Here is a 26,303-nt window from a genome sequence, read left to right on the forward strand (position 1 = left end):
TCCTAGTGAACTCTTAGCTGGAAACAATTCTCACTGAGTCTCTTCCACCTGCCTCCTCCAGTAACAGGTTTGAACAACAATCCAATAAAAATGATGCCTGCAGCTCCTCACATTTTCTTAAATGAAAATAATGTTCACCATGCAGAAAAAAAAATCTTCTCTTCAAACTGCATGGGAAGCTTAATGCAAGGAGTCACTTGCAGGATGTCCTCATGAACTGGAGATGTGGGGGAAGCAATTTCACAAAAGTCCTAATTCAACACAGTATTTAAGCAGTCTCAGAGCAGAATCAAAGGAGGAATATACTGGTCCAAAACAACAGTGTATCCTTAACTTTCTAACTCTAGCAAAGAACTGCAGATCATCAGAGTACTGCCATAGCAATATAGAAATAAGGGGAAAACAAAAATATTTTTAACTATCCAATGGGAAAAGCCCACTAAAATGTATGAATAATAATTACATTTAAATCCCCACTTGACGAGAAGGTAGAAAAACCCCAACAGATCCACTGTCTTTCCATCCAAAGGGAAGAGTTTCAGATAGTTTAGTATCAATTATTTAGTAGCAATCATTTAATCAAACAAAGACAACTTCTAAGTGTTTCTTAGCTTATAAATTTAAATTCAGTCATTTTTCTAGTTGCTTAAAAGTTCTAGTTGCTTTAAATCAAAGCCAAACTAAGGTAAAATCAAAACACTCATCTATACCTATCCAACCCACTGATGGCAGAACAGGCACGTCCCAATAATGCAGTTGCTGCCAACATGAAGGCTCTCACACAGTGAGAAGGCAGCACAAAGGGCCCCGTGGTCCCCTCCTCTGTCACCCACTGTGGGAGTGTCCTGTATGCAAGGGGAAGAGAAGCACTGCTGACGCTGGCAAGCAGTGTGGTCCTGTTGAGTGGACTGGAAGAGCAATACCACCGGTGCTGCAGACCCAGCATCCATCCTGCTCATCCTATGGATTGACCACCATAGTGGTAGGGGCACAGCCTTGATTTAGTGTCACATGAAGGCACTGCAGGTTGTGTGCTGCAAGACTGCTTTGGAACACATATCAAGGCATGCTGAGTGCCCTGGGACATGCACCTCAAAACCTCCCACCAGGCAGAAGGCCTAATGATGATGTGTGCTGAGAAGGGCTTAGGATGATCCAAAGTCAGACAGTGTCTTAACAGAGCTGCCTACAGTCTGCCACAGTCTGGTCTTCTGTTTCCTGTCACTCTGGATGTTTCAGAAAGATGTCAAAAAATGTAAATCCCAGACACATCGCACTTGGCCAATTTTGCAGTCTCTGTGTGGTACCACTTGTGAATTTACTTCTTGTTCCCAGCTGGCAGTCAAAGTGTGCCCTATAGCAGGAGGATTACTCTCACTCTTAAAATTTATTGCAGTCACTCAAATTATTATAATATTATTCTGAATCTCAACATGAGTCTTAACTAAATCCCTGTGTAGTCATTAAGGGATCTTCTATCAGGCTTCCAATTACTTTCATATTCACCACTACTTTTTTCAATCTGAAGTTTTAATTTTTGAGCACCTACCACTTCAGGAAAGACATATTTTGTATTTCTTAATGCACATTCAGAGGTTTTGTTCTAACATGGACCTGGGCATGAAAGGCCTAATGTCTGAGAACTGTTAACAATACCAATGCTTCAGGATTCAACTTCACAAATATTCCACATAGTAAGTGATATCTATTAGATATCTGCTAAATATCTATTACATATGTTCTGCCTATACAGTGACTCAGTTCTGAGCTCACTGCAGTTAATGATTGTTTTAATCCTCTTCAGAAGAAAGATCAGGCTATAAGGAACCTTCACCACAGATGCAGTCATATGCCTAATTCAGGAAAAATATGTAGGCATGTTCCTGTTTCTAAAGTGAGAGTACTCACTCAGATATAAACAGAACCATTCACAAGCAAGAAATAAAGCACCAGCTTAAAAACTTAAGTGATTACAGTCTTTATTGGTTAAAGGGACTCTGCAGCATTTGCCCATGCTGCACATACATTTTTCTGTGCTGAGGGAGAACGCTATAGTTTTCAAGCTTAAATTTTTGAAGCTGTCTAAAAATATTTTAGGAATTCTTAAGTTTTTTTACATGATTTGTAACAGACACTTTGTTTATATTGTTTTATAGGTAAATATGAAGTACCAAAACAAGCAGCGTGAAAAGACAGAAAACCTACTAGGAGTAACCAGAAAAAAAACAGAAGGGAAGAGTAAAGATGGGAATTACATAAGGTTGGTGGAGCCAGTTCAACCATCCTGGACATCTGTCTTCTGCATCCTGAAAGGTGGGAAAGATTTCATGACTTGGCTGTCAAGGCTGTGCCCTGTTACTTGGGGGACCTCTCTTAACAGTTTTAATCTCACATATCTCAGTGGGGCTTCAGAGGAGTTACTAATGTAAAACAATACTGAGGGAAAGGTAATAGATGAAGATATAAACTGGCCAGATCTGAAAACTAATATGAGCAAGAGAACAAGGGGACAGTGATGTCTGGCAGCATTAAGGAGCCCTGCAGGCACCTCAGGCTGAAGAAAGAGAGGGTAGGAAGTGGACAGAGACAGCCTGTCCTCAATACATGCCTGTATAATGCCAGTCAACACATTTCAAAGCTTATGCCATACCTTGTTTGTTCATAAATATATTCTTCAGCCCCCACTGACACACTCCGATACTTCTGAAAAATAAAACCAATTAAATATAGTTTCATGCAATCAAAATGCAAATACCAAGAGAAGTATAATTATGTTTTTTTAAGGAAAACTCAGAAGAAATCATCAGCCATTTAAAGCTTAAAATACCTAAAAAATTGAGTGAATATAAATATGCTAATCACATTTTATATAAAGGTTAGAGGTTGACATTGTCAAAAATACATAATTTACTTACCCAACCTCAAAAAAATGTGTTTATACTATAAAGGACTAATAAATTAATCGCAGCTAACTAAGAATATGAAAGAGATGAGAATGGTATATTTATATAATTGTTGAAATTGTATCTGAAGAACACAGCAAGAGATTGACCAAAGTGTCCCCTACCACAGGGATCTATAAAAACTCAGCACTCCTTCAGTACAACAGAACTAAGTCACTCCATAAATGCTTTGAAACAATTTCTAAATATGTATTCATAATGTGTTTTAAAATTGAGCAGGAATTAGAGCAATTCCGAACTCAGTCATCCTCAGCAACTCAGGAAGTACTTTCCAAGCACTTAGGAAAACTAGTAAGTGCAACTGTCTGTACTCTACTTCTAAACACTAATTTAGCACACGTTTCTTTTGGTATGTTTTGATATTTTACTTTATGGTCTCCCCACACCTGCTTCATCCAGCTGTCCCTACAGAAACAGTGCGTGGCTGGAGAAGTAGTCAGAGCACACATGGCAGGGACAAAGCACATCCTGGTATTTGGGTAGTTGAGAAAAAAACAAAGGGACAGGTTCAGTGTGGAGCGAGGCTGCAGCAGGGTGGAAAAGCTGTTCCTGGCTCCCTGGCCACATCCATGTGAACATTTGGGGCTAAAAGGCCACCAACAGAGGTATACACCTCACCTAACAGCTATGGATGGGGACCTAGCTAAAGTCAGTTGTTCAGTCTCCCTTTTACAGTTAAAAGGGGAAGTGAAGATGGAGAGGAGTGAGTGCACCTGGCAAACCATTCCACTCGCTTTTGGCAAGGGGATTTTAACTGATTCTTTCTCCACAGACTGCACAGAAAGTCTAGATGACAAGTACTGTACCCTGCTATTAACCAATAACTTTAAAAAGCATGCAACAAAATATTACCTTTGTAGCCAAATTAACATAACACAGAGTTCGGGATGCAAAGCCAACATACAGATGTAAAGCCTCTTTTTACAGCCAAATTAAACAAGTTTGCATGTTTGATAGCTCTCTGCACAGCACGGATGGGCTGTTTGGGAACCTCTCAGCAACATGTCCCAGAACAAACCAAGGTAAAGGAATCACTCTGCTACAGCACCCCAGGGAAAGCCATGAGTACGGCACCACCGGGCTCAAATGAAGAGCCACTTACCAGTAACATCAACAGCTGAAAAAATGTGTAATGTAGAGCACTGTCTCTAATTCAAAGTTTGATCCTACTGATTTTACAATGGCAAGCTAGATTTCTTCATTAATAATTCATTTAGTTGACCTACATGTGTTCTATATCTGAAAATTGATTTCATCTCCAGACATCCTCATCTATTGCTTGTGAAGACCATGTAGTTTTCTATAATACACATAAACAAACACACAGTAAATTTCTCATACACTCAATCAGAGTAGCTCAGCCTTAAGGTAGCTTGCCTTGCACTTTTGTTACATTTACAATTTTGTAGAGTTGGGAGGAGACAAACTCTAGGGGAGATTTACCATCTCTAATTATTTGCAGAGGTACTGTCAGCTTTAAATAGTCTTTACTCTCCTACACTTCCAGCTTGTTTGCATTATTCTGCAGCAGGCAAAAGCAGCCAGAGGGTACTCACCATACTAAAGCTGACTGTAAAATCACTTTGACTCAGTATAACTGTAAAACAGTTTAAGGAAGATCCTTTTCTCTCTTCTCCTCCTCATTCCTGTACATACACATGCAGTTTTTCCTTGCCTGTTATATTCTCCACTCCCCTCTACTCATCCAATGCAACTACTTTTTCTCACTTGCCCATGTTGCAGAATACAGCTTAGTGCAACAGACAGCTTCTGAACAAATTAGTTGGGTTTATCCAGCAGCAGAGCTGACACTGCTCATTTGCACTTTCAAAAGAACATCTAGAATTTCCCCATCACAAAGCAGCTGCTATTTCTTACTGTTACGAATAGGTCTGAAGGCAGATCTTGTTAATGGTAAATAAATCTTCTTTCAGAATGGCAACTATCCTCTACTTGACACAATATCCCAAAAGACAAAAAGATCAATATTTATTATTCTCAGAATTTCCAATAAACATCTTTAAAACTGTCTTCTGAAGCGCCTCATGATGCTCCCCTGTAATCAGAGCACAGACTGACAGGAACACAGCAAGGAGCAGAAATGAATTTGTTGAAACAAGCAACACTGTTCTTCTAATGGCTCTTGAGGACAGTTCAAATCTCCTTATCTTGTTTACAAGCTCAAATATCCGTATCTTGTTTACAGCTTTTTATTGAGTCTGAGATGGTAATTTGAGGTGAAAAACTTACTTCTGTTCCTCCATCCTTGAAGGTGTCGCTGTAGGTACTGTCAGGAGTACTGCGCTGGTCATCTTTGAGATAATTTGTGTGGGGAGCAATATTGGACACTTCGTATGGTTCAAAGATAACCCCTCGGTGCTCCTCGTTTTCTCCTCTTGCATAGTGTGTTTGTGGGGTTATAAAAACAGGGGTGAATTCCTCTGCTTTAACCACAGTCACTCCAGTCCCTGTGATGGGTGTTGAGCTCCCAGACACATTTGTGTTGTATTCCCTTTTGGATGACTCCAAAGGATCTTGGTTCAAGGAAAGGTTAACTGGCACTGTCTTCAGGACTTGCACACGGTTCTCTTCCCCACTTAAATTACTCTGAGCTTCCGTGGTATTAAGACAATTTCTGTGAGACAAAATCAAAAAATGTTATGAACTGTCCTGACACAGTAAATCTTCTCCTCAAGTAGCTTAATGTTCTTAGATATCGGGGAAGGAGGTCTTTCAATTCTGATAAGCCACTGCCATAAGAAGTAATACATTAACAAATACTAGGCAAAAGAAATTGCGAAGCAAGCAGAGAGGTCCAGAGCTCTTTACAGTTAGGGAAAGATAATACATTTGGTTTGACCTACAATCAGTAAGGCTTGTTACAATAAATTCTGGGTATCCGGGCTTGCTCTTGCCTTGGTTTACAATTTGGATGTCAAATCAGTCCAGCAGTGCAACAGCCTTTAGACACAAAATGAGAATAAAGAGTAAGGCAAGGTATGGATTACTCACAGTAGGTAATTTGCATATGAAATAGGCAGAATATCAACAGCAAAATTCACACGCTGATGTATGCTCTTCTAGGCTGTTGACAGGCCACTACTGTTTGTGTAAGTCTGGTATCAATGCTCTTCTGAAAGAGCAAGCCCAGGAATCCCATTGTAGCAGAGTAGATCAGTAACTATGGTGGCTGCAAGGTAACCTCCAGCAGCATTCCCACAACTAACCACAGCTGTTGTTGAAAGCAATTCATTTCTGACAGTAGTTGCACTGACATAACATTATTAACTTGTAAAACTTTTAGTAGGTGTAACACTGCTGTTTTCAAACCAGGAGAAATGGTCTGACACTGCAGTTCCTCTCTCTTGGCTTTTCACTTAAAGCCAGTTTTGTCAATCACACTCAATTTAGAAATTTCTCTGGTGTTCATAGAAGAAAAACTCTCCCTCAAAACACATTTCAAAGTCTATTTTGAAACAGTAAATTTATATTACTACCTATTTAAACTTTCACCTTATGCAGCTAGTGGAGACCGTCTAAGGCTGTCACAAATTAGCTACATTGAAATAAACCTTGTGTAGCTTCTCTCCATCATAATTCTACATAGATACCTTCCTGTATGTAAAAACTTAGTTCTTTCTACATAAATATACACTTTTTTTTGTCCACAGTAAGGCAGGAGGAAGCTTCCTCTGAATCAATTCCCTTTTAGCCTACAGAGAAAAGCTGAAATCTGAGAGGAGTGAGAAAAACATTCTAAGTGGATGATTTTAAGAGAGTTACCTTATTTGCTGGGCAGACCCTAAGTTATGTTAAATAAAACTTTATAAATCAGGTTACTCAGGCCAAACTACTCATTTTTTACCCTAGAAGAAGAAAACAGAGTAAAATAGCCCATAGCCAACTGTCAATATAATCTGATTTTACTAATCTCAGCAGTAGCAAAACAACAAAACCAAACACAAACAAATAATGAAACTCTCTGCTACATTGAAAACTGCATGTTGGATAATGCTACACAATTTTTTGAATAAATTAAAAGTAAAAAGGAGTAAAGTGTGCTTCCCAAAATAGCCTTCATTCTTTTAACTTTTGGAAGAAAACCATAAACCCTCAGGCTATCACAGTACCTTCAGTTCACAACTAATCAACACTGTTAGTAGCTGGGTGTATGATTTTGAATAATACTGTACCTTTTATCTTGGTCTTCTTGATTATCACTCACTTTGTTAACAGACAACAGCCTTTTATCTCTGGGAACCTGAGAACAACACCAGGCATGGGGTCAGGTAAATGCAACTGTCAGGCATTTGCAGCTTCAGATTGCTCTACTGCAACAATTACGAAAATGTAACAACTAGTGTTGTCTAGGTCACAGGTGCCAGGAGCTGTTTTTCTTTGGGAGACTGATTGTGAACAGAAAGAAAATTTCCAAAGGGAAAAAATGTAGGAATTGTTTTCTTTTCTAGTTCTTGGGCACACCAGTCTGGAGCAAAGTGCTCTGCTATATTGTCCTTTGGAACATCCAGCTAGTCCAAGCTATCTCAAAATCAAAGCTCATATTCCAAAAAACATTCACACACTTTTCACTGAATAATACAAGATGAGAAGAAAGATAGGATGCTTTGATGAGCTCTGCATGGATACCATTTTAGCTCAGACAAAAAAGGCTTTTCAATTAAACCATAAGCACCAGCTAAGTCCTCCTGCTACAGACCAGCCTGGAGGGTGTAGCACTCATATCTAGGGAAAGTTTGTGAATCTTTCCCTTTCCTAGTATGGGGACAGGTCAGGGCACGCTAGCATGCCATCAGAAACACTGACTTCTGCTCTGTTGAGTGCATCAACAGCTATGAGAAGTAAAAATCCAGTCAAATCTGGCCGCTTGAGAGACTCAGAATTGACAACAAGTGACATCAAAGATTTGTATTCCCACATACAGGTTTCCTGACACCAGCACAGATATGAAATCACCAAGGGCAAAGTTGCTGCCATGACCATATTTTCTTTTCTTGCCGAACCAGCAATTTGAGATCTAAAACTTCTATATTTTGAACAAGAGGGCATACCCATTTCATCACAGCAGTTAACTCAAGTTTAAAGAGCAAGAACAGACCTAAGAATGGGCTAAAGCCATGCCTTTTATCTTTAAACATTTTAAAGAAAAGAAGTATCAGGAAAATATCTGAATTTAGAGGAAAAACAGTCTTACAGTGAACTACAGTACCCAACAATAATATCAACTATATCTGCAAGACAGTAGCAGAATCAGAGTGCTAGTCAGAGGCATTCCTTCTCTTAGGGACATCCCCTCACCCTATTAAGCATCCTGCTGGTTAAAAATCCTCTTTCATGTATTTTTGAACTGGGATAAAAGCCACAGTTTGCACATGTTGATTCTCCTTTTAAGATCATATATTTATCCCTGAAGGAGGGTCTATGTTTATGTAAATATCACTATAAGAAATAGAAGAAGTTAAAAAAACTAAACAGTTAAGGTCAAATGATTCCTTTTGACTGGAAAAACTACTTCAAAAATATCATCCAGCATGTCAGAACAAATGAGCCAGACAATAAATAAGGGCAATTCAAGAGTCTGGTGCACTGGAAGTCCTCCTTTACACTTCCACATTATGGTACAGAGGTTAGGTTTTAAGTTCCTGTTTGAGAGTAGAGTATCAGCAAGAGTTATCATTTCTTCCCAGTTTAAGACAAAAATAGTTATGACTGAATGCTGGAAATGGCTTTGAGATGTTAATCTCATCTTATTCCATCTGAACCTCAAGTCTTTTGCAACTGCCCAGAACAAGGAACAGCATGTTTCTTAAAACATAATTTTGAGAAGGAAAAGGGCTATTTTCTCGTTTTATTTTAAAAATCTATCAGATTAATGAACTACTTTATACAAAAGTATTACAAAGACAGAAGCCAATACTCCAGCTGTTCATATACATCCTGAATTTTATGAATCCACATTAATTTCACAGAGTCTGGCACTATCATAACTGCTAAGTAGAGAAAAGGACCTTTCTTCTTTCTCACTGGGGAAAAGCTTTTCTTTACTGACAAGAACACACAAAAGCAAGAAACATCTCTTGAAATATAATCAGTAAAAAAATTAAAACAATATTTAAGGTTGGTATATGGCATCTTGCCTACAACACCTTCTCCTGAACACTCATCTAACTACTGTAGCAGAGACTAAGAAGAAGAACCTATTCTCCAAAAGCATTTATACTAATAGCAATGTACTAAAAGCAAAAGTTTTTAATTTCCATTCCTGTTACTTCTTCATGAATTACAAGAGGAGCTGGCACTGCTGTACTGGGTTTCAGAGAAGATCAACTGTCCAAGGCAGCCATAGGTGGCTTCAGGAGTAAGGAGACAGTTTAAAGTGAAATGAACAATTTCATACTCTAGTGCTTGGGAGGCAACACTGATTCCATTTGGAGAGTACCAAAGGGTCAGCATGGGTTTCAGAGTGATATTTGTGCCTTACACAGACATGCACCCTGTAGGATTCTTCTCCAATTTCAGCAAAAATATCAAATTCTACTTAAACACTATAAAATATACAAAAAAAGGAGTTATTGAAATGGTAGGTAAAGCCCAGGGTTTAGAACCTGACATAAACTGAAACTGTGTGTCAGTGCTTCCCCTGTAAATTGACTTAGATCTGTCTCTGTGTCCAGCTCCATTTCTGTCCTCCACCTTTCTATTTAGACTGCAAACTTCCAGTGCAAGGGCTAGACCTCACTAGCATACCTCACTGTATGTTTGTATACAGCCTACTGAAATCATTATACAAACAAAAATAACATGGGAAAACTGTCAGATGAGAGATACTCCAGATAAAGAGTGAACTAAAACACATGTGGAATGAACCAGAAAAGCAGACAAACCTACAGATGGACAAGGCCTCTCTCCCCTTTTATACTTTTTTAAGAATATTGCGGGCATCTGAGCACAAATAAAAAGGGGGCTAATTCATCCAATGTTCTTTCAAGGGAAGAAGAAGAAGAACACTATGCTCAAAAAGAAAACATGGCTGAAAATTTAACATGGGAGTTCTGATTTTGTTTTTTTTTCTCTCTAGAACTAAACACATCAAAACAGATTCAGACACGCTGCGTATAACGGAACGGGTGCTTGTTGCAAGTATCAGAAAGAAAACAAGATGCAGTGACTTCTGTCTTTGAAAACTGACTCTTTTGATGCCTCTTAGAGTAGTCCCTGCTAGCGCAGCAGGGAGGGATAATGACAGAGTTACCTACTTTATAATAGTCATACAATAGGCCAAGAGCAGCAGCACTGTCCTCATCACCATTTATGCTCATCATAGCCTTGGTAGCTGCTGTTAGGGGATTCTCCAAATACGACTTCCAGGCTTCATCTTCGCTGGTGTAGGCTCGTCTGGTGTTGAATGAAGTGTCATTTGGCACTAAGGCCACAAGTCGCTTGTTACTGCATAGACAGGAAGAATAAAATTGTGATCCGGAAGGGATTACTTTATTCACAAGGCATGGTAAAGAACATCAAATACCTCAATTAAAGTTACATGATTACATCAAGCAAGCATCTCTGCATTACACTTGGTGACATAAATATTTATCAGTATTAGGTATCTTCAGTACTTAACAAAAAAAATTAAATGTGTGCAGATCTTGTGATAATATTTCAAATGTATTTTTATTAATATACAGACAGAGCTAGCAAAATATTTTAAGACTATTTGGAAAAAAAAAATGAAGTAACAATATAAGAATATTTTTCCCCAGTATTTTTGCTAGGGAAAAAACCCCAACATTTAACTGACATAAGACATGAATGAAAACCAAAAAAAAGCATCTAATACTAATCTAGAGTTCACCTAAACAGAGTAATAGTTCAGTATTTAATAACTGGGTACACCTTATAATTGAGCTACTCTCTGCTTTTGGAATACAATTTGTCAATAATTTCAGAGAGGTTTTCCGTAACAGGACATGAGCAATGGGTCCAGTGGATGGAACAGAAGTTGACATATTTGGTCTTAATTCACACTTTATCACTCACCACATCTAGTTACAGACCCATGGTAACACACACAAGACCATTAGCAAGTGGGATTTGCAGCAGAGCAGTTTCCTCCAGCCTGAAAGTGGTACAAACTGACCAGTGCCTGTGTACACCCTGAGAGAAGCTGCTGCACCACAGCCATGGCTGAAACTTCCAGTATAATGGAAACATAAATGAAGATAATAGTGCCTGCTTTTGTGAACTGTTCAATAAATTTATGGATAGAAGAGTTATGCAAAAAAAAGTTTGCATTCCTATTACACAAGACAGTAGGATTAAGCAGAGAAATAATAGAGTGAAGGGTGTGCTGCTTAGTGGGTGTTGCAAGAGTGCTGTCAAGAATCGTGGCTCAAGTTACAAGGACCACAATGAAATTTTTAACACATTACATCTTAAAAATTTGAAAGCTGCAAAGATGGCAGAATAACTAAATATACTGACTTAATTGGTGAAACTAGCAGTTATTCTTGGTGACCTCCATAAAACATTTCTTGCCATCTTCTACGTGAAAACCAGTTCATTACTCAGTCTCCTCTTTCTGCTCTGCCCTACCTGCAGCAGTGCCAGCTCCACAGATCTAACCCAACCAACCGCCACTGTTGCACAGAGAGTGGCATTCAAACACTGTGCAAACGAGCCTTTTATTTGTTTTCAGAAATAGGATTTGATAAAAGCACAACTGAACCCACGCAGTAAATGCTCTCGGACCCGGGAGCGCGCCTTGCCCGGCCCCCAAGCCGCAGTGATCAGCAGCAGGCTGGGGCCTCGCCAGGAACTCCGCTGTGGTCTGAGTCCAACCTGCAAAGTGCATGCTCCAGTGTTTAAGGAAGAGGAGGGGGATGGTGGAGATTATAATCTCTACGGTACAGAGCACTGTTTACAAGTTTCTTTATTTAATGAAAAACAAAATAATCCATCTGGTACACAGAGCACAATTATATGAGCTCCATGGGGGAAGAGAGCATTCTGTAGCTTTGTATCAGAAAATACAGCCAACAGTTACAGTACAGATTATAATTTTCTTTCACCTAAAATAACTGGACTTTTAGAATTTTCCTTTTCTTTTTCTGAGGACCTTTCTGCCTGACCTTTTGCTGCCTCTTCTAAAGACTTTTGTCCTTCGTGTTTCCACATATATATGTGTTGTAACAGGGCTGCTTCAGCAAGTGAAGCTGAGCATAAATTAGGAGTCCAGGGAAAGACAGAGAGAACTACTAGGTCTGCTTGCCTTTTCAATGCCTTATTGTTAGTGACTCAAATCAGATTTGCAACAGCCCCACTATTTGTGCCAGAGGTAGCTGAAGGCCTGTTCCCACTCTGGAGTAGTCAATTCTCCCTGGCTCAGAAGCAATTATTCCAGGCAAGGATTCTCCTTTCCTCAACAAAGCTCCCCTTCAGCTAAATCCGGGCTGTTTCACCGCATGGGCGGCTGCCCATTGCAATGCACAAAATACCACTCGCCCTTCTTCCTGTAGCAATCTTCCCTTACAGTCAATAACTGCCTTTTGTTACTGGGAGCACTCACAGCCCTCGACAGAACCAATTTATGAGCACTAAAGGCAAGATGCCCTTCAAAAACCTATCTTCTAAGGGCTGGGCTGGGCTTGTCCGTAAAAATGCTGGAGGGGAGGAGTCAATCTCTACTGCTCTAACTTAGTTGAAACAACCTTAAAAGAAATGACCAGAGTGCAGTCTCTCAGAGGTATGTATATGACTGTGTTGGTAGAAGCTAAAGTAAAGGGGATAAACACTCTAGAAACAGTCACTCAGTAAGTAAACAGTTGAGATGGCTGGAAAGGCACAGGTGCATAGACCTAGAGCCTTCCCAACACCTCTGCAGAGCAAGTTTTCTCTAAAACACAAGTTTTCACATTTCAGAACTAAATAGCCGTCTCCTCTGGCTTGAGAGATGGTCTGCAGTGTAATCAACCGACACACTCATTGTATTTACTCTGCAAACAGACTGAAACAATAGCACTAAGAAAAATAAAAAACTTCCTCATCACCCCATCCCCGTAATCAGCTCTGTGGGAGGTTAATGGTCAGACCTAATTGTCATGATTTAACATAGTCAATCATTTCAAAGATTATATCCAAAGCAGTCAGCCAAAAGAACTGGGCTCACTTTAAGAAAACTTCTCTATTAAGTAAGGCCATTTGAAATGAAGGGAGGGTTTCTCTTAAGAAATGAGATTTGTGTGTGCACATGCATTCCCTTTCCTTTTCCACATCTGTGGAACCTTCTGGACAATTTCAGCTAAATGTGACAGAGGGGTAACAAAGTCCTCCATAACTAAAAGAGATAAATACATTGTATTTTAATATATGCCAAGAAAACCCAACATCCTGAGTGAGGCTATGCACAGGTAAGCTCCCTGGTCTTGTCAGGTATCCTTCCATGCCAGGACAACCCCAGCTGTTCCAGCTGTGTAACTGATGCCAGCAGGCAGCTGCTTGGAATGACTCTGGTGGCACCTAGACCACGTGGAAGACAAAGGTGGACAGCTACAAATAACCACATTCCCACTGAAGAGAGCTGCTCTGAACACTGCACCTGAAAGAAAAGCCTGGGTTGGAGCCTGCAATTAGCAACAGATCTATGGATCTTACCAAAACCTGCAAATCCATCAGTGACCCTATCCATGGAGAACCACTCACTTAAGGAGGGAAGATGGGCCAAGACTGCAAGTGCAAGACTCCTGTTGAATCTAACCAGCAACACCAGCAAATAGCCACTGTAGCCTCAGCTACAGAACCTGCCAAGGAGCAATGAATGAGCCCAATCCCTACTGTGCCCATCCCTCACACGGGCTAGCCCACCACCCCTCCATGTTGGAGTCAGGATGTGTGCTAACCAGAACACAGCTGGGAGGGATGCACCTGTACAAGCTGAAAGCACACCATTATTTTATCATGGAGATAAAGTTTAAGAATTGAGGATTCTTTGTGTCTAAAAAGTAAATGGTTCTTCTCAAGCTATCACTTGAGCCCCTAATGAATGCAAAACGTTTCAACTGTTTTACGTTAAACAGTAATAGGTGTGTGAAGATGAAAGGTATTTTCTGGGGCATGGTCTAGCTAGGAGCTAGACTGCTCTGACACTTGAGTATTTATGTCAAGGCTGAATTTCAGATGGGCTTTATTTTGCAATCTTTTTTCCTCCCAACTGTTTAGTAGATATTTTCCTGTTCATACCATCCTACATCCTATATGATGTGTTCTTTCATAAGAAAAGACATATAAATTTTCCAGATTTACAACGATTAGGGTGATTTGAATTTATTTAAAATTAAGATTATGGAATTTTATAAAACCTATACAAGTGTAGTGTATAAAGATGTTCAAAACTTTCAGTTACTGCAGTACAACAATGTAACTTGGAGAAGTACATTGTACTTAACGTCAATAAATCAGCTAGAAGGGCTGGCCTTGCAAGCTCTTCCTTGGATTAAAGATAGTGAACACTGAACAGCCAGCACTTGGGGCTATAAAATCCTACTACAGGCAAATTCTCACCCAACTTGATGCAATTTGTGAATTAGTTTACAATGAATCAGAATTAACACACTCATAAACAGTGGTGAAAGGCTTCATGATCAGTCTCCTTTTTATTCAGAAACAAGATGTCCCACCTGCCAGTCTCTCTCAGACAAATTTGGATGCTCAAGAGCTTTCTGCTGAATTTGCAAAGTTCAAGCAGCCCTCAACCTCTCTGCAAAATTTGCCCCTGAACATAAAGCAGACTGATGCAGCCGTGCTGCGTTAAGTACAGTGCATCTTGCTCCATCATATGCCCAGCATTATATCCTGATCCAGTTGGTGCTAAGTGGGGAAGAAAGCCTCTTCCTACCTGCCCCATGTCTTTCACCTTGTCCAGGAGATTCAACTCTGAAACCCAAAGCAGATTGTTTAAACTGCCAAGGTGGGCACCCAGCCCAGGCATTTCCACGTTTTAATTGCGCTTTTTTTTTTTTTTGACGTTGCATTTGTTCTTTCAACAAGCTTAAAAAAATAAAGTTACAATCAAGCTGCTCCATTAATATACCTGCAGACTTCTTCGCTCCCTGACAATGCACAAGGACTTTCCCTTCCCTGCAGGGGCTAGGTGCCAGATGAGACCACACAAGCAATGTGTGCAAGATAGCAGAATGGGAGGAGTCCCAGTTCCCAGGTTTCAGCCCAGGCCTGAGCCTGTCCATTCTTACAGGGCTAAGAGCGCCAAGCACATCCATGCACATCCTCTGCAAACTATCCCTTCAAGAGAAGGGATAGGGGGCTTTGGTCAATACAGCTCTTACAAAGCACACAAATTTTGGCATTAGTCAAATAACTGGAAAAGGCAACACGTCACCCTGGTTCCCTGCCCAGCACATCAAGGCCATTGGATATTGACCATAACCTCCTTGTTAGCTGGATGATAAGAAGGTGAAAACCGCAACTGTCTCCAATCCATAAACCCTGGCAGAAACACGAGTTCTAAAACACAGTGCTAGCCAAGTGGACCACTTCCACGTTGCATGCAGACATGGACCACACACCATGTTGCACCCTGGGTTTCTGATCCCATAATTGTCCAGATCAGAGACCTGGCTGAAGTATGCTGTGACCCAGTGGGCTAGGGGAAGAACACCTGCCTGCTTAGTCTTTCCTCCAGTGCAAAGTAAGAAATGGGGAACTTCAAGAATGCCCGTGTTTCATTTGGTGTGACAAAAGGTACAGGAGCACACTTCAGACACATCCAAGAATCAGAAAAAGAGAAGTTCCCACTTCAGTTTTGACATAGCTAAGGAGAGTAGAGTATGATCGTTTACAAATGTTTCAGTAGCTCTAAAACCCTTTGTAAGTTTGTTTTACACTTATACAAATCTCAGTTCAGCTATAAAGCAGATTTAGAACAGATGTTCATACAATTTGTCTTACAACTAATGCCCATACATATGAATTCACAGGCACAAACTGAAGTACTGTGACCATTTAAAATGCAGGACAGATCCCACAGAAGCTGGATAAGTTAACAAACTTTAGATTCCAGATCATAAATTTCTGTCTGTGCTCATTACACAGAGAAGTATAAATCAAAGCTAATCCCAGTGCTTGAAACCATTTGTTTTAAAGATTCTAATGTTAGTTTTGGCTCAAGTTTACTACCCTCAACATACTACTTTGTCTAGACATCAAGTTATAAACAAAAAACAAAAATACAACAACAAAAAAACCCAACAACATGTATGACTCACTGCAAGTTTTGATTTATTTAGTTAAAAAAAACTTGAGACTCCTCGGGATTTATTGCCAAAAGTATAATTAAATAGTCAGCAACACTGTTGTTTCAATTAGATAATAGGGTTCTGTTAAAACTACAAAGGAGCGTAAATGTTTAAGGAACAGGAAAATTATGGCCCATGTGTCTCAGTATTTTGTCATTCATAGACGACAATCACATCATTCCCAGAAGCACAACAGGTCTCCAAAAAGCACTTAACCAAATCCAGTGAGTATATAAATATAAAAATGATTTGAGAGTAAAAGAAAAAAATCAAAGCATTTAGACCACCAGGAAATGAAAAGGCAAGATGCCCCCTGGCCCAGCCAGAAGTCCATACCAAGGAAAAAACTCCCATTAAAGAGGCTGAGTAATTATGCCTGCTAATGAATGCAGGTTTGGGACTCTTGTAATTTTGGGACAATTATACTTTTTTGAGCACAAGACAAACCTGAACACATGCTAAATGATTAAAAGAAATTATTTAACTTTACTAAAGACTCCGAGAGAAAGTAAAATAATATATTGAGAGAAGCAACAGTGAATGGGAAAACAGACTAGTTCAACAATTAGATGCCTAGTAAAAGTTTTATTTGCTTTTACTCAGAACCAAAATAACTTGGGCATGCAATAGTGATTAAAGAGATTAAAACAAATAGGTGATTCATTAACATTGACAAAAAATTAACTATGTCAAAGTGGAAGTATGAAAAAGAAATCTGACACAAGGATTAAATATATACAATAAGCGCCTACTGAGGACTAGTTCAAGCAGGCAACTACTCACCCTGAGACAGACTTTTTATACCTGTGATTTCAGAGACTTCTTTGTTTCACTGTAATTAAATATTATTTCTACCAGACAATCTTTTGTTACTAGTGCACTACACCTGTTTCATCCTTTTTTTTTTTATCCAAGAAGAAAACAGTCTCAAAAAAAGGCAAGGTTTCAGTACATTTCTAAGAAATCACTGACATCTTAAAAAATGAGGAAAAATTGAAGCTCACAGCAGTCCTTCAGGAGCTAACAGAGTTGATCAGAATTAGTAATTACTTAGCAGCTTCGTAACAGGCCATGCTGTTTTGCTAGGAAGCACACTTCCAGTGTGCATAGCACCCAAGGGTGTTTTAGATGACTTGAAGCAGCCAGAAGTGCCTTTAAAATTAAAAACAGGTTATAACAAGGCTTCCTAGACCTGCTGCAGTTTAACCTGACCCTTGGCCCTGTGGTCCTTGTTCACTCACTGCTTCCACAGAGTTAATGGAAATGGAATAGTTACTGCACTGATAGCACTGATTGCTGTTTTTTCCAGGATATTAAACCTTTTACGCAGTCAGAAAGAAAACATGAATTCAACAGCTGAGCAATCCTGGGAGTCAAGGTTTCCCACAAGCATTTTTAAAAAGCTTACAAACCCAAGAGTATACTTTACAGAACAATTAAAATACAGAATTATGGAGTATGACATCACCTCCCACAATTAGGAAAATTAACAAATCTAGGCAGATACAGATATAAATATATATAAAAATAAATCTATATAGGTATTCTTTGAGGTTGGAGACATTCTCAAGCTATAGGTATTTTGCAATATTTGACTTCACAGTTCACATGCACTTAATATGGTTTCCTTGGTTAAATATTTTGTAAGCAACCACTGTCTTCTTTATGAAGTCAGTACTAGAGAAGAATAGAACAGTATTCCTGTATACTAAGATGTCCAAAATAATTACTTATCTTCTTTTAATTAGCCAGCACCGTCCCAGTCACTGATTAAAAAGCTAATGAACATTCATCCCAGGCTGAATTCTTAGACCAGCATTTGAAAGTGCTGTTTTGTGTGTGTACAAAAAAAGGGCAGTTTAATTGGCTGCTCCATAGTAAAGGAAAAAAGTATTTAAGGCAACCATCAAAGGTCTGCACTGGATTAATATTTGTGAAAATGTTTGACAACAAACGTCAACTGGTGTAATATCATTTCCCCTTCAGGTGTCCCCGCCAGAACAAGAATGATGATGTCCCTCCTGACCCTTCCACAGGAAAGAGGTTATGGGATCATTACAATCAAGTTAAAGTGACCTGGGAAAATCCCCCCTCCTGTTCTGCTTTGATCTTTGGTCTAGTCTCAGACTTCAGCACCAGAAAGACAGCAGTGTTAACAGCAAGACCTAACCATTTGATAACCTTACTCCTCTCAGTTAAGCTTATAGTTGCAAGCTCTGTGAGGTTCTGCACACTGATTTTCTGCCTTCCTTGCACAGAAATGATTTTCTAGGGAACATCCACAACAGCATGTCTGACATCTGAAAAGTGGAAAACTTTCTAATTCCTGTTTCTCCATTCGTTCCCTGATGAGTAACACTTTGGAAAATTCATCTCAATGGATGTTCTATTCAGACACTCAGCAATGGGAAAAAAAAATATAACTGAGTAGTCTGTCACCTAATTGACACTCACAATCTGCTGACAGGAAACACATTTGACCCTCAAAGAAAAAATTAAGAACAGTTCATAGAATTACATTGTAAACTACAAATGCCCTTTGTATTATAGTACTAGATGCTTAAGTTAAATATTTATGAGGGCAGTATATTTACACACTAAGGAGAAAATAGTAAATCAAAATTACCCTGTGAAGAATCCAAGATCAACTTCTGCCACAGATACTACCAAGCAGCAAGCTGCAGAGGTGAACATGCCTCCACTGACATACAGGAACAGGTCTGAACCCATTCCCACCTACAGGCTCACTCTCCCCTCAGTTATTTACCCACAAGCACATGCTCAGCTGCAGACCCAGGGTGCCCCAAGCCCTCCTTAATGTGGTCAGTCCGAGCATGCCCCAGCCCCATCTACCTGGTGTCCTGAGTAGCTCTTGCACATCCCGGCCTGACAGACAGGCAGTCACGTGGCTGGGCATCCAGCAGAGCCACAGGGCCAGTGTGCAGGGCCAGCGTGCGGGGGCCTGCTGCGAGCCTGCTCCTCATGCAACTGCACTCCAGCCCACGAGGGACTTTACACAACATCAGGAGCAGCAGGGACACAACCGTGGCAGATAACAAACAGTTGTACAATTTTTGCTCCTCATAGAAGTACTGTCAATCTCTAAAATCCAGTTAAGTCTCACGAAGTAGTGAGCTCACTGATTAGCTTCACTAATGCACTAGAGCCATTACTCTGGAATTTTGTAGCTATCTTTTTCTCCAGTACACTACACGTAAGAACAACTTTTCAGCCTATAAATGCAGAAATGAACCCTGGAATCATCTTTAAACCATGCAAAGGGGATGCTCCCTCCTCCCACCTTATATCCCCTGGTCTCCATTTAATCCCCAGTTCTCCTCATAATGGGTCTGGAAATTGGATAGTAACAGAAGCAGATGCACAAACCTCCAAAACATTCATAGAGAGGCAGGGACACACATTTCCTTCTGTAGAGATTCTAGATTGAGCAGTTCTTGTCTTTAACACCTGCAATTTGCTTGCACCCCCTCTGCATATGAACTCAGACCAATGAAAAATGAATGTCAAAAATAACCTCCAGAAGATCAGGCTACTCTCAAACCAACACTCCCCTGAGCCAGTTCTCTAGCTGCACAAACAGCTCTACTGACACAGCTGAGAGGGCAGAACAGAAGCAGGAACAAGTGGCTACAACCTGCTTAAGTCGGTACTACCTCTGAAAAAATGCATGTGCAATCATGCCTTATCTCTCCTGACCGATGGGAGCTTGTGGAAGCAAGCAGGCAAGACCCAGCTTAGCCAGAAAGACTAAAGGGAAAGACAGGAAGATAGTGTGACTATCTTAAGGATAACCTCCCTTCCAAGTTCCTCAGTTAGCATTAGAATCAAACACCTGGTTCTTTAGCATTTTCACCTAACTGCCCCTTAAAGCACTACAGAATAAAAGCACTGTTCACCTTCCTCCCTTAAAGGACTATAGAACCGCTGTTCCTGCTCCTCCCTCCAAATGGGAACACTGCAGGCAGCCCAGTTGAGCTGTAGTGCAGCAGGGTGCACCACCTCTCCAGAAAAGCCAGCAAGTCCCACAGAACGTATTTTCCACACTTTCTATATCCCCTCAGCTGTTTAGTCCTCTCTACATCAGCATTTTACCAGCAAAAGCCCCACGAAAACCCGTCCAATGACACTGACAAATTAACTGACCTCGAAATAATGAGCTTCACTGTCCAGTCTTGCCTGTAGGGAAGATCTGGTTTTAACAAAAAGAAAGGCCATGTGGAGGAGAATAATGTACTCTCTGGATTAGGTTTTAATTGGATATCATTAGAGCCTTAAAAAAAACCCAAAAACCTTCCCATGCAAACTCCCCTCATCAGTCCTGGTCATCTCTTCTGGAAACAAATGTATTTGTCTTCTCATGTTACACTTGCGTATAGAGAGCACAGGGGACTTCTTTACTCTTTATTTCCTTTTCAAACTCTTAACTATCACCTATGAATTTTCTAAAGACCTTAACCAGAAAGAGATCACAGGCATACGTGCAACGGGGCAAGTGCTGTTACTTGAGGTTGCATGCCACTGCCACTGCTCATAAGTTCCTCCCAGCGGTAGCGGCAGCAGCACTACACAGAGTATGAAGGGCATTAACGCTTCTGTCTCAATAGTTTACACCTATGCCATACTGTTCCTGTTGCAAAGGTCCAGAAGGGAACCACTTTTGCCCTAGTTTCTTACAGTTTTCCACTGCACTGTTTTTCTGTTTCAGTGCCGACTGTGGTGGGAAGCTGTTCTTCTGACCCTCCTCACCCCTCCGTATTTCCCTCCCACTCCCGTTAACTGCCCTTGATCTGCCGCAGCCTAGTTTCTGACTGCTGAACTACCGGCAACTAGGTTGGGCCAGGGAGTAACTTTCAGGCCCCTTTCACCTTCGTGCAGTCTCGGAACTGCCGGTTGCTTCGGGATGCCTTCCGTCATGTCAGCTCTTTCACAGTTATCTGGTTCCCTTCCCGACCTCAACGACTGCTCTTTTACCTGCTCCTCATCGGCAACCTCCAGGGCTGTATCCTCATTCCCTTCCTTGCACTGCTCTAATCTGGCCACCTAAGGCATTAGTTCCCATCCCAGCTCAGATGAACTCCTAAACTCCACTCTGTTCCCAGCTCCTACCCCAACCATTTTAATTTCATGTCAATAACTACCTTTGAACAATTCCACTGTCAGCTGATGTTTGAAAAGACCAGGCCTAGGTTTTTTTCTTAATCTTTCTCCTCTGAACGGTCCTGTCTCTTCCCTATCAGGGCAGCCAACCCTGCTGTTCTCTTTTGTCGGATAATCTCCTTCTTTCACTCCTTGACAAGCAGGTTGTCACCAAGCCTCCCTCCAGCATCAGGCTCCTCCTCTCCACCTCCTTTGGCACAAAGGCTCCTGGGGAGCCCAACCAGGGATTCCACCTGACTAACACCAAGCATAGCCGAGATCACACCCGTCTCTGTGGCGTTTCTACCTGCACCGGGGCAGCAGTAAAACAAAACTACCACCTCCCGCCCTCCATCTTCCTTTGCCCGTAGCTCTCCCCAGCTGCCTCCTGCAGAAACACTGATCATCGGAGCAGGGAAAATGGCCTTCCCGCCTGGCTGCCTCACGGCGGCTCTGGGCGCCAGGCCGAGCCACCCGCCGCCATGGCGGGAGCGCGGCATCGCCCGTGCGAATTATTTACCGGGAGTAAATGACCCACCCGCGGTCTGGGCCCACCGGCCCCGGGCGCAGCCGGAGCCGCGGTGGCGGGAACGGCCACGCCGCGGCCTCGGCGCCCACCGACGGCTCCTGGCGACGCTGCCCGCGGCGGGACACCGAGCCCGCCGCTGGCCCCGCCGCGGGCCTGGATGTCCCGGGGGGGTCCCAACACTACGGCCGGTGGCCCTCGGGGGCAGCGCGGAGTCCCCTCGCACCGCCGCTCTGCCCCGGCCTCGCTGCGCCAGGCCCGGGCGGAACAAGGGCTGCGGCGGGCCCTGGGCCGGCGGGAGCGGGCGGCTTCCATCTCCTTCTCATCCTCCTTCTCCGGCCCAGCTACTGGGAAAGTTACTTTTTAACCCCGCCGGTCTCCAGGCAGCCGCAGGCCCACCGGGGCGTCCCGCCGGGAAAACAAGGTCAGGACGGCGAGGGTGAAGGCGCCGCACGGGGCGGCCGGCGAACACCTGGGCCGAGCCAGGGCCTTCCTCCCGCCGCCCGGGCCCCCTGCCCGCCCGGCCCCAGCCCAGGAGGGAAGATGGCCGTGCCCAGCCCTTGGGGGATAAAGCCCTTTGTTGCGCCAACACAAAAGCAAGGAAGCACTTTCCGTCCGGGGCCTTCGGCGGGCGGAGACCGCTCCGCTCTTCCAGGGCGAGGAGCGCTCCCTCCCGAAAAGCGACCCTTGAGGTGAGGGGAGAAAAAAACCCAAACCAGTACAAAAAACCCAACCAAACAAACAAAAACCCTGAACTAAAAGGAGAAAAAACTATTCGCGCAGCCCCACGGCCAGACGGAGAGCGAGGTGCGGGGCGGCGAGCCGCAGCCTTGTCCTCGGGCGCTTCGCAGTGTCTATGCGCCCGATCCGGCATCGCTGTAGGAGGGAGAAGAGGGAGAAGCGCCGTCCTGGCGGGTCCGCGTCCGCCACGGGAGAGGGGGAACGCGGCCAGCCCGGCGGGCCGCCCCGCTCAGCGGGTGCAGCAGCGTGCCTGCGATCACTTACTTGTCCGTCTCTTGTGACATGTTTGATCCAATGAACTCTCTCCCCTTTTCCCGGTGCCTCCGTCTCCCTGGCGGAACTGGACTTTCAGGTCTGTGCAGGTGAAGGTGTGCGTGTGAACGCCCGGGACGGCAGAACCAGAGCTACTGGTAATTCTGCTTTCCTTCCCCCCCTCTCCCGGCTCCGCAGCCAGCCGCCGAGGCAGGACAGGTAGAGCCCCCTCCCCCTGGCATGTGGGGAGCGGCGGGGCTGGGGCGCCGGCGGGGCTCGGCACGGGAGAGCGGCCGGGCCGGACGCGCACAGGTAACTTTCCCGAGCGGCGCTGGATTCTTTCACTAAAGGAACGGGGAGAGGGACGAGCCGCGCGCTGATTGGGCGGCGCGGCCGCCAGGTGCGCTGCCATTGGCAGGGGCGCGCACAGGTGAGGACGGAGCCGCCGCCGAGCGCCAGGTAACGAACGCACCGCGCCGGGAGGCACCGCGGGGCCGCCGGCAGGGAGGGAAGGAAGGAAGGAAGGAAAGGGGGAGCCGGCGCTGGGGTGGCGGGCAGTTCCCCCGTCCAACAACCCCTCCCTGCCCGCGCCGTGAACGGGCGGCCCGGTCGGCCGCGCTCAGGAGGCGAGGCGAGGCGAGGAGCGGCGCAGAGCCGGCGGTGCCCCGTTGGAGGCGGCCCCTGGCCGTGGTCCTCCTGCCTCACCTGCCAGGCTGCTCTGTGCCCGAAGCGGTTGCCGTCGAATAGCGGCCAAGGAGGCGTCGGCCTTCGCAGAACAGTTTGTTAGATCGGTTTTTTTCTTGGGTTTAGGGTCATTTTTACCATCTTTTCTTCCTCTTCTCTTCCTTTTTTTTTCTTTTGACCTTGCCACAGTTGAGACCAGACGGAGCTGACGTTGGTGAACGTCGTGGTACAGAAGGCATCTCATGGCAGCAGGATGAGATGGTGCCAGGAGATGACACCCACTGCGTGGATCTCAGAGCTGACAGTTGAGCTAGGGGGGTCGAAGGGTTTGTTTTGTCAGCGGGGGAAAGCTGGAAGAGAATGGGAAAGCTGGAATGGAATGTTTATTGAGGAAGGCTCTGTTATGCAGAGGCAAGGTGAATGGAGAGTCACCCTTCAGTCCAGTACAACCTGCTGCGTACTTTGCCAGAGGACCAAAGTGGGTTTACAAGGACCAGGATCAGGCTGTGGGAGCAGCAGCTTTGCCCAGATGGAGAAGGTGAGGAAGAAGAGCTCTCCTCATATTGGGACAATTTGAGAACAGGGAGTGGAAGGGTGGCAAGGAGACTTCACCCATTCTCAGTACCCATTCCTCCACCAGAGACAGGTCAGGACACCAGTAATTCTTCCTGCTCCCACCTGTCCTCCTGTAGACATCTTTCTGTACTAGGTATCCAACTTGACTGCTGATAACCTCTCCTGCATAAATTGTGCTGAATGTGTAAAGAATGCACCATTACGTAGGGTTGACCATTATGTTACTTAGTCATCTTTGCAGGAAAATTACCTGAATGATTTAAAAGTTACATCAAATTTATACTGTATTAGGTGAAGAGCATTTTCCATTTTCTGCCTTTGATTTCACAGAATCATAGAATATCTGGAGTTGGAAGGGACCCACAAAGTTCATGAAGTCCAACTCCTGAACAGAGGAGTTTCCCTTGACAGGGGAACGTAGTAGAAAGGATATTCATGGAAATACGTATTTGTATAACCAAATATATATTTATACATATATATATAAAAAACATGTAGTCTTGCAATTTGGGGCCTGATCTTCCTTCACCTACTTCTGTCATTGAAATCAAATTTGACTGTTAAATCGTTGGTATTAAGGGATCACAATCAGGCACAGATATCTATTACTGGCTCTCAGACCTTATCTATATTCATAGTAACTAATAAAATCAAGCAAATCTAGTATAAATCATTTTTAAGTCAGTTTAAACATAGCCCCATGAAGATTTCTGTCACTTTAACTAAACATAGTTAGAAAAATACTTTACCTAGATTGATGGCCCTTTGATTAGGCACAGGATATTAGTTAGCTGTTCTCTTTCTCCATTCACTACTCAGAGGAAAGAAACATTACTACACAATCTGTAAATCTAATCAAAAGTTGCCAATATGGCCATTATTCATGGCAATGTTTGTATGAATTATTTTGTATAATACATTTTGAGGAAGCCATAAGACTTCATAAAACACAGAAGAGAAACAGAGTAATTTATTCATTACAAATAATACAGTAATTTTGAATACAGAATTACTATGTAATCTTAAAACAAATTGAACATCTCAGATATATTACTATGAGTTGTTTTGGAGAAGGAGTGGTAGAATGCTATAACAGTTTAAGTTAGTGAAGCTCTGTTAACTGCAGAAATGATAAGGTTTCTTTCCCAAATGATAAGGTTTCTTTCCCAAATATTTGTTATGCTGAAAGAAACTTTGAGACCTGAAAAGGTTACTTGTTTGAGCACCATCAATAGGATCAATAGGACACCAATTTGGGTATCCTCTTTCTCTTTTTTAATTTTTCAGCCATGAGAAACATTTGGATGTTGTCATATGTGTTCATTCCCCGTTTACCCCCACCCCCCAGCCCATTTTTCCCATATGAAATGTATAGGAAGGAGAGGAAGATCAGTGATGAGCACATTTGAAAATGCCACCTTCCCCAAGGTAGAAATGCTGCTGATAAGTGATTTTACAAGAAAGAAAACTGCCTTTGATGCCATCTGTAGTCCTGGACCAAACCCAAACTGTAACTCAAACTGAAATGGAGTTTGTTGTTCTAATACTGGGTCAAATACAAAACTGCCTTTAGCAGCCTGCTCTCAGGAGAGATTCTCTTAGAATGAGGTAGTTGGGAGACTGAATTACTGCTCACTGTCTTAGGTGGTGTTCCAAGGTCAAAGTTAGGAATTTAAGTGGAAAATGCAGCAATGAACTCTCGATTTGAGGTAGTTGGAGATGACAACTATTATTTAGTTGGGAGTTGCTTAGATAGAAGAATTGTTTTAACTGGGTAGGTAGGCATAGGGCTCATAATTTTCTGGTCGAGCCTTTTGCTTCAGACTGCAGACTGGAATCAAATTGTCGGAGTCCACCTCTAGCTGAGCAGGTCAAACGAGTCCTACCTAATCCAGCCTGATGCTCATTCTTCATGATCTACAAGATTATTATAAACTAATCTGTTAGTCATTGAAACATCAGGTAACGTTATTTCTGGCCAGACCAGTCTTGCTTCCTGTAGAATAAAGGCTGTGTAGAGCAAAAATGGAATAGTCATGCCATACATTATTGAAAATTTAGGACTTGTCTTTGGAGTGT

The 26,303-nt window shown here is 42.7% G+C and overlaps 1 protein-coding gene across 4 annotated transcripts in view; it reads right to left on the reverse strand.

Moving 5' to 3' along the window:
* Nucleotides 1-23,109, reverse strand: part of GRHL2 (grainyhead like transcription factor 2) — a 65,788-nt gene extending 42,679 nt beyond the window's left edge. For 3 of the 4 annotated variants that reach the window (XM_064647417.1, XM_064647409.1, XM_064647404.1), the window contains exons 1-5: nt 22,977-23,109; nt 10,238-10,427; nt 7,157-7,224; nt 5,214-5,598; nt 2,651-2,703 (exon numbers count right to left, since the gene is read on the reverse strand). In XM_064647417.1, the coding sequence (XP_064503487.1) occupies nt 2,651-2,703; nt 5,214-5,598; nt 7,157-7,224; nt 10,238-10,427; nt 22,977-22,996 (716 nt within the window). In that variant the 5' untranslated portion in view covers nt 22,997-23,109. The remainder of the gene's footprint in view (nt 1-2,650; nt 2,704-5,213; nt 5,599-7,156; nt 7,225-10,237; nt 10,428-22,976) is intronic. The other variant, XM_064647423.1, reaches the window with a different exon arrangement.
* Nucleotides 23,110-26,303: the final 3,194 nt, after the last annotated feature.

Source organism: Pseudopipra pipra, chromosome 1 (assembly GCF_036250125.1).
Source record: "Pseudopipra pipra isolate bDixPip1 chromosome 1, bDixPip1.hap1, whole genome shotgun sequence".
In the NCBI taxonomy this organism is placed as follows: Eukaryota; Metazoa; Chordata; class Aves; order Passeriformes; family Pipridae; genus Pseudopipra; species Pseudopipra pipra.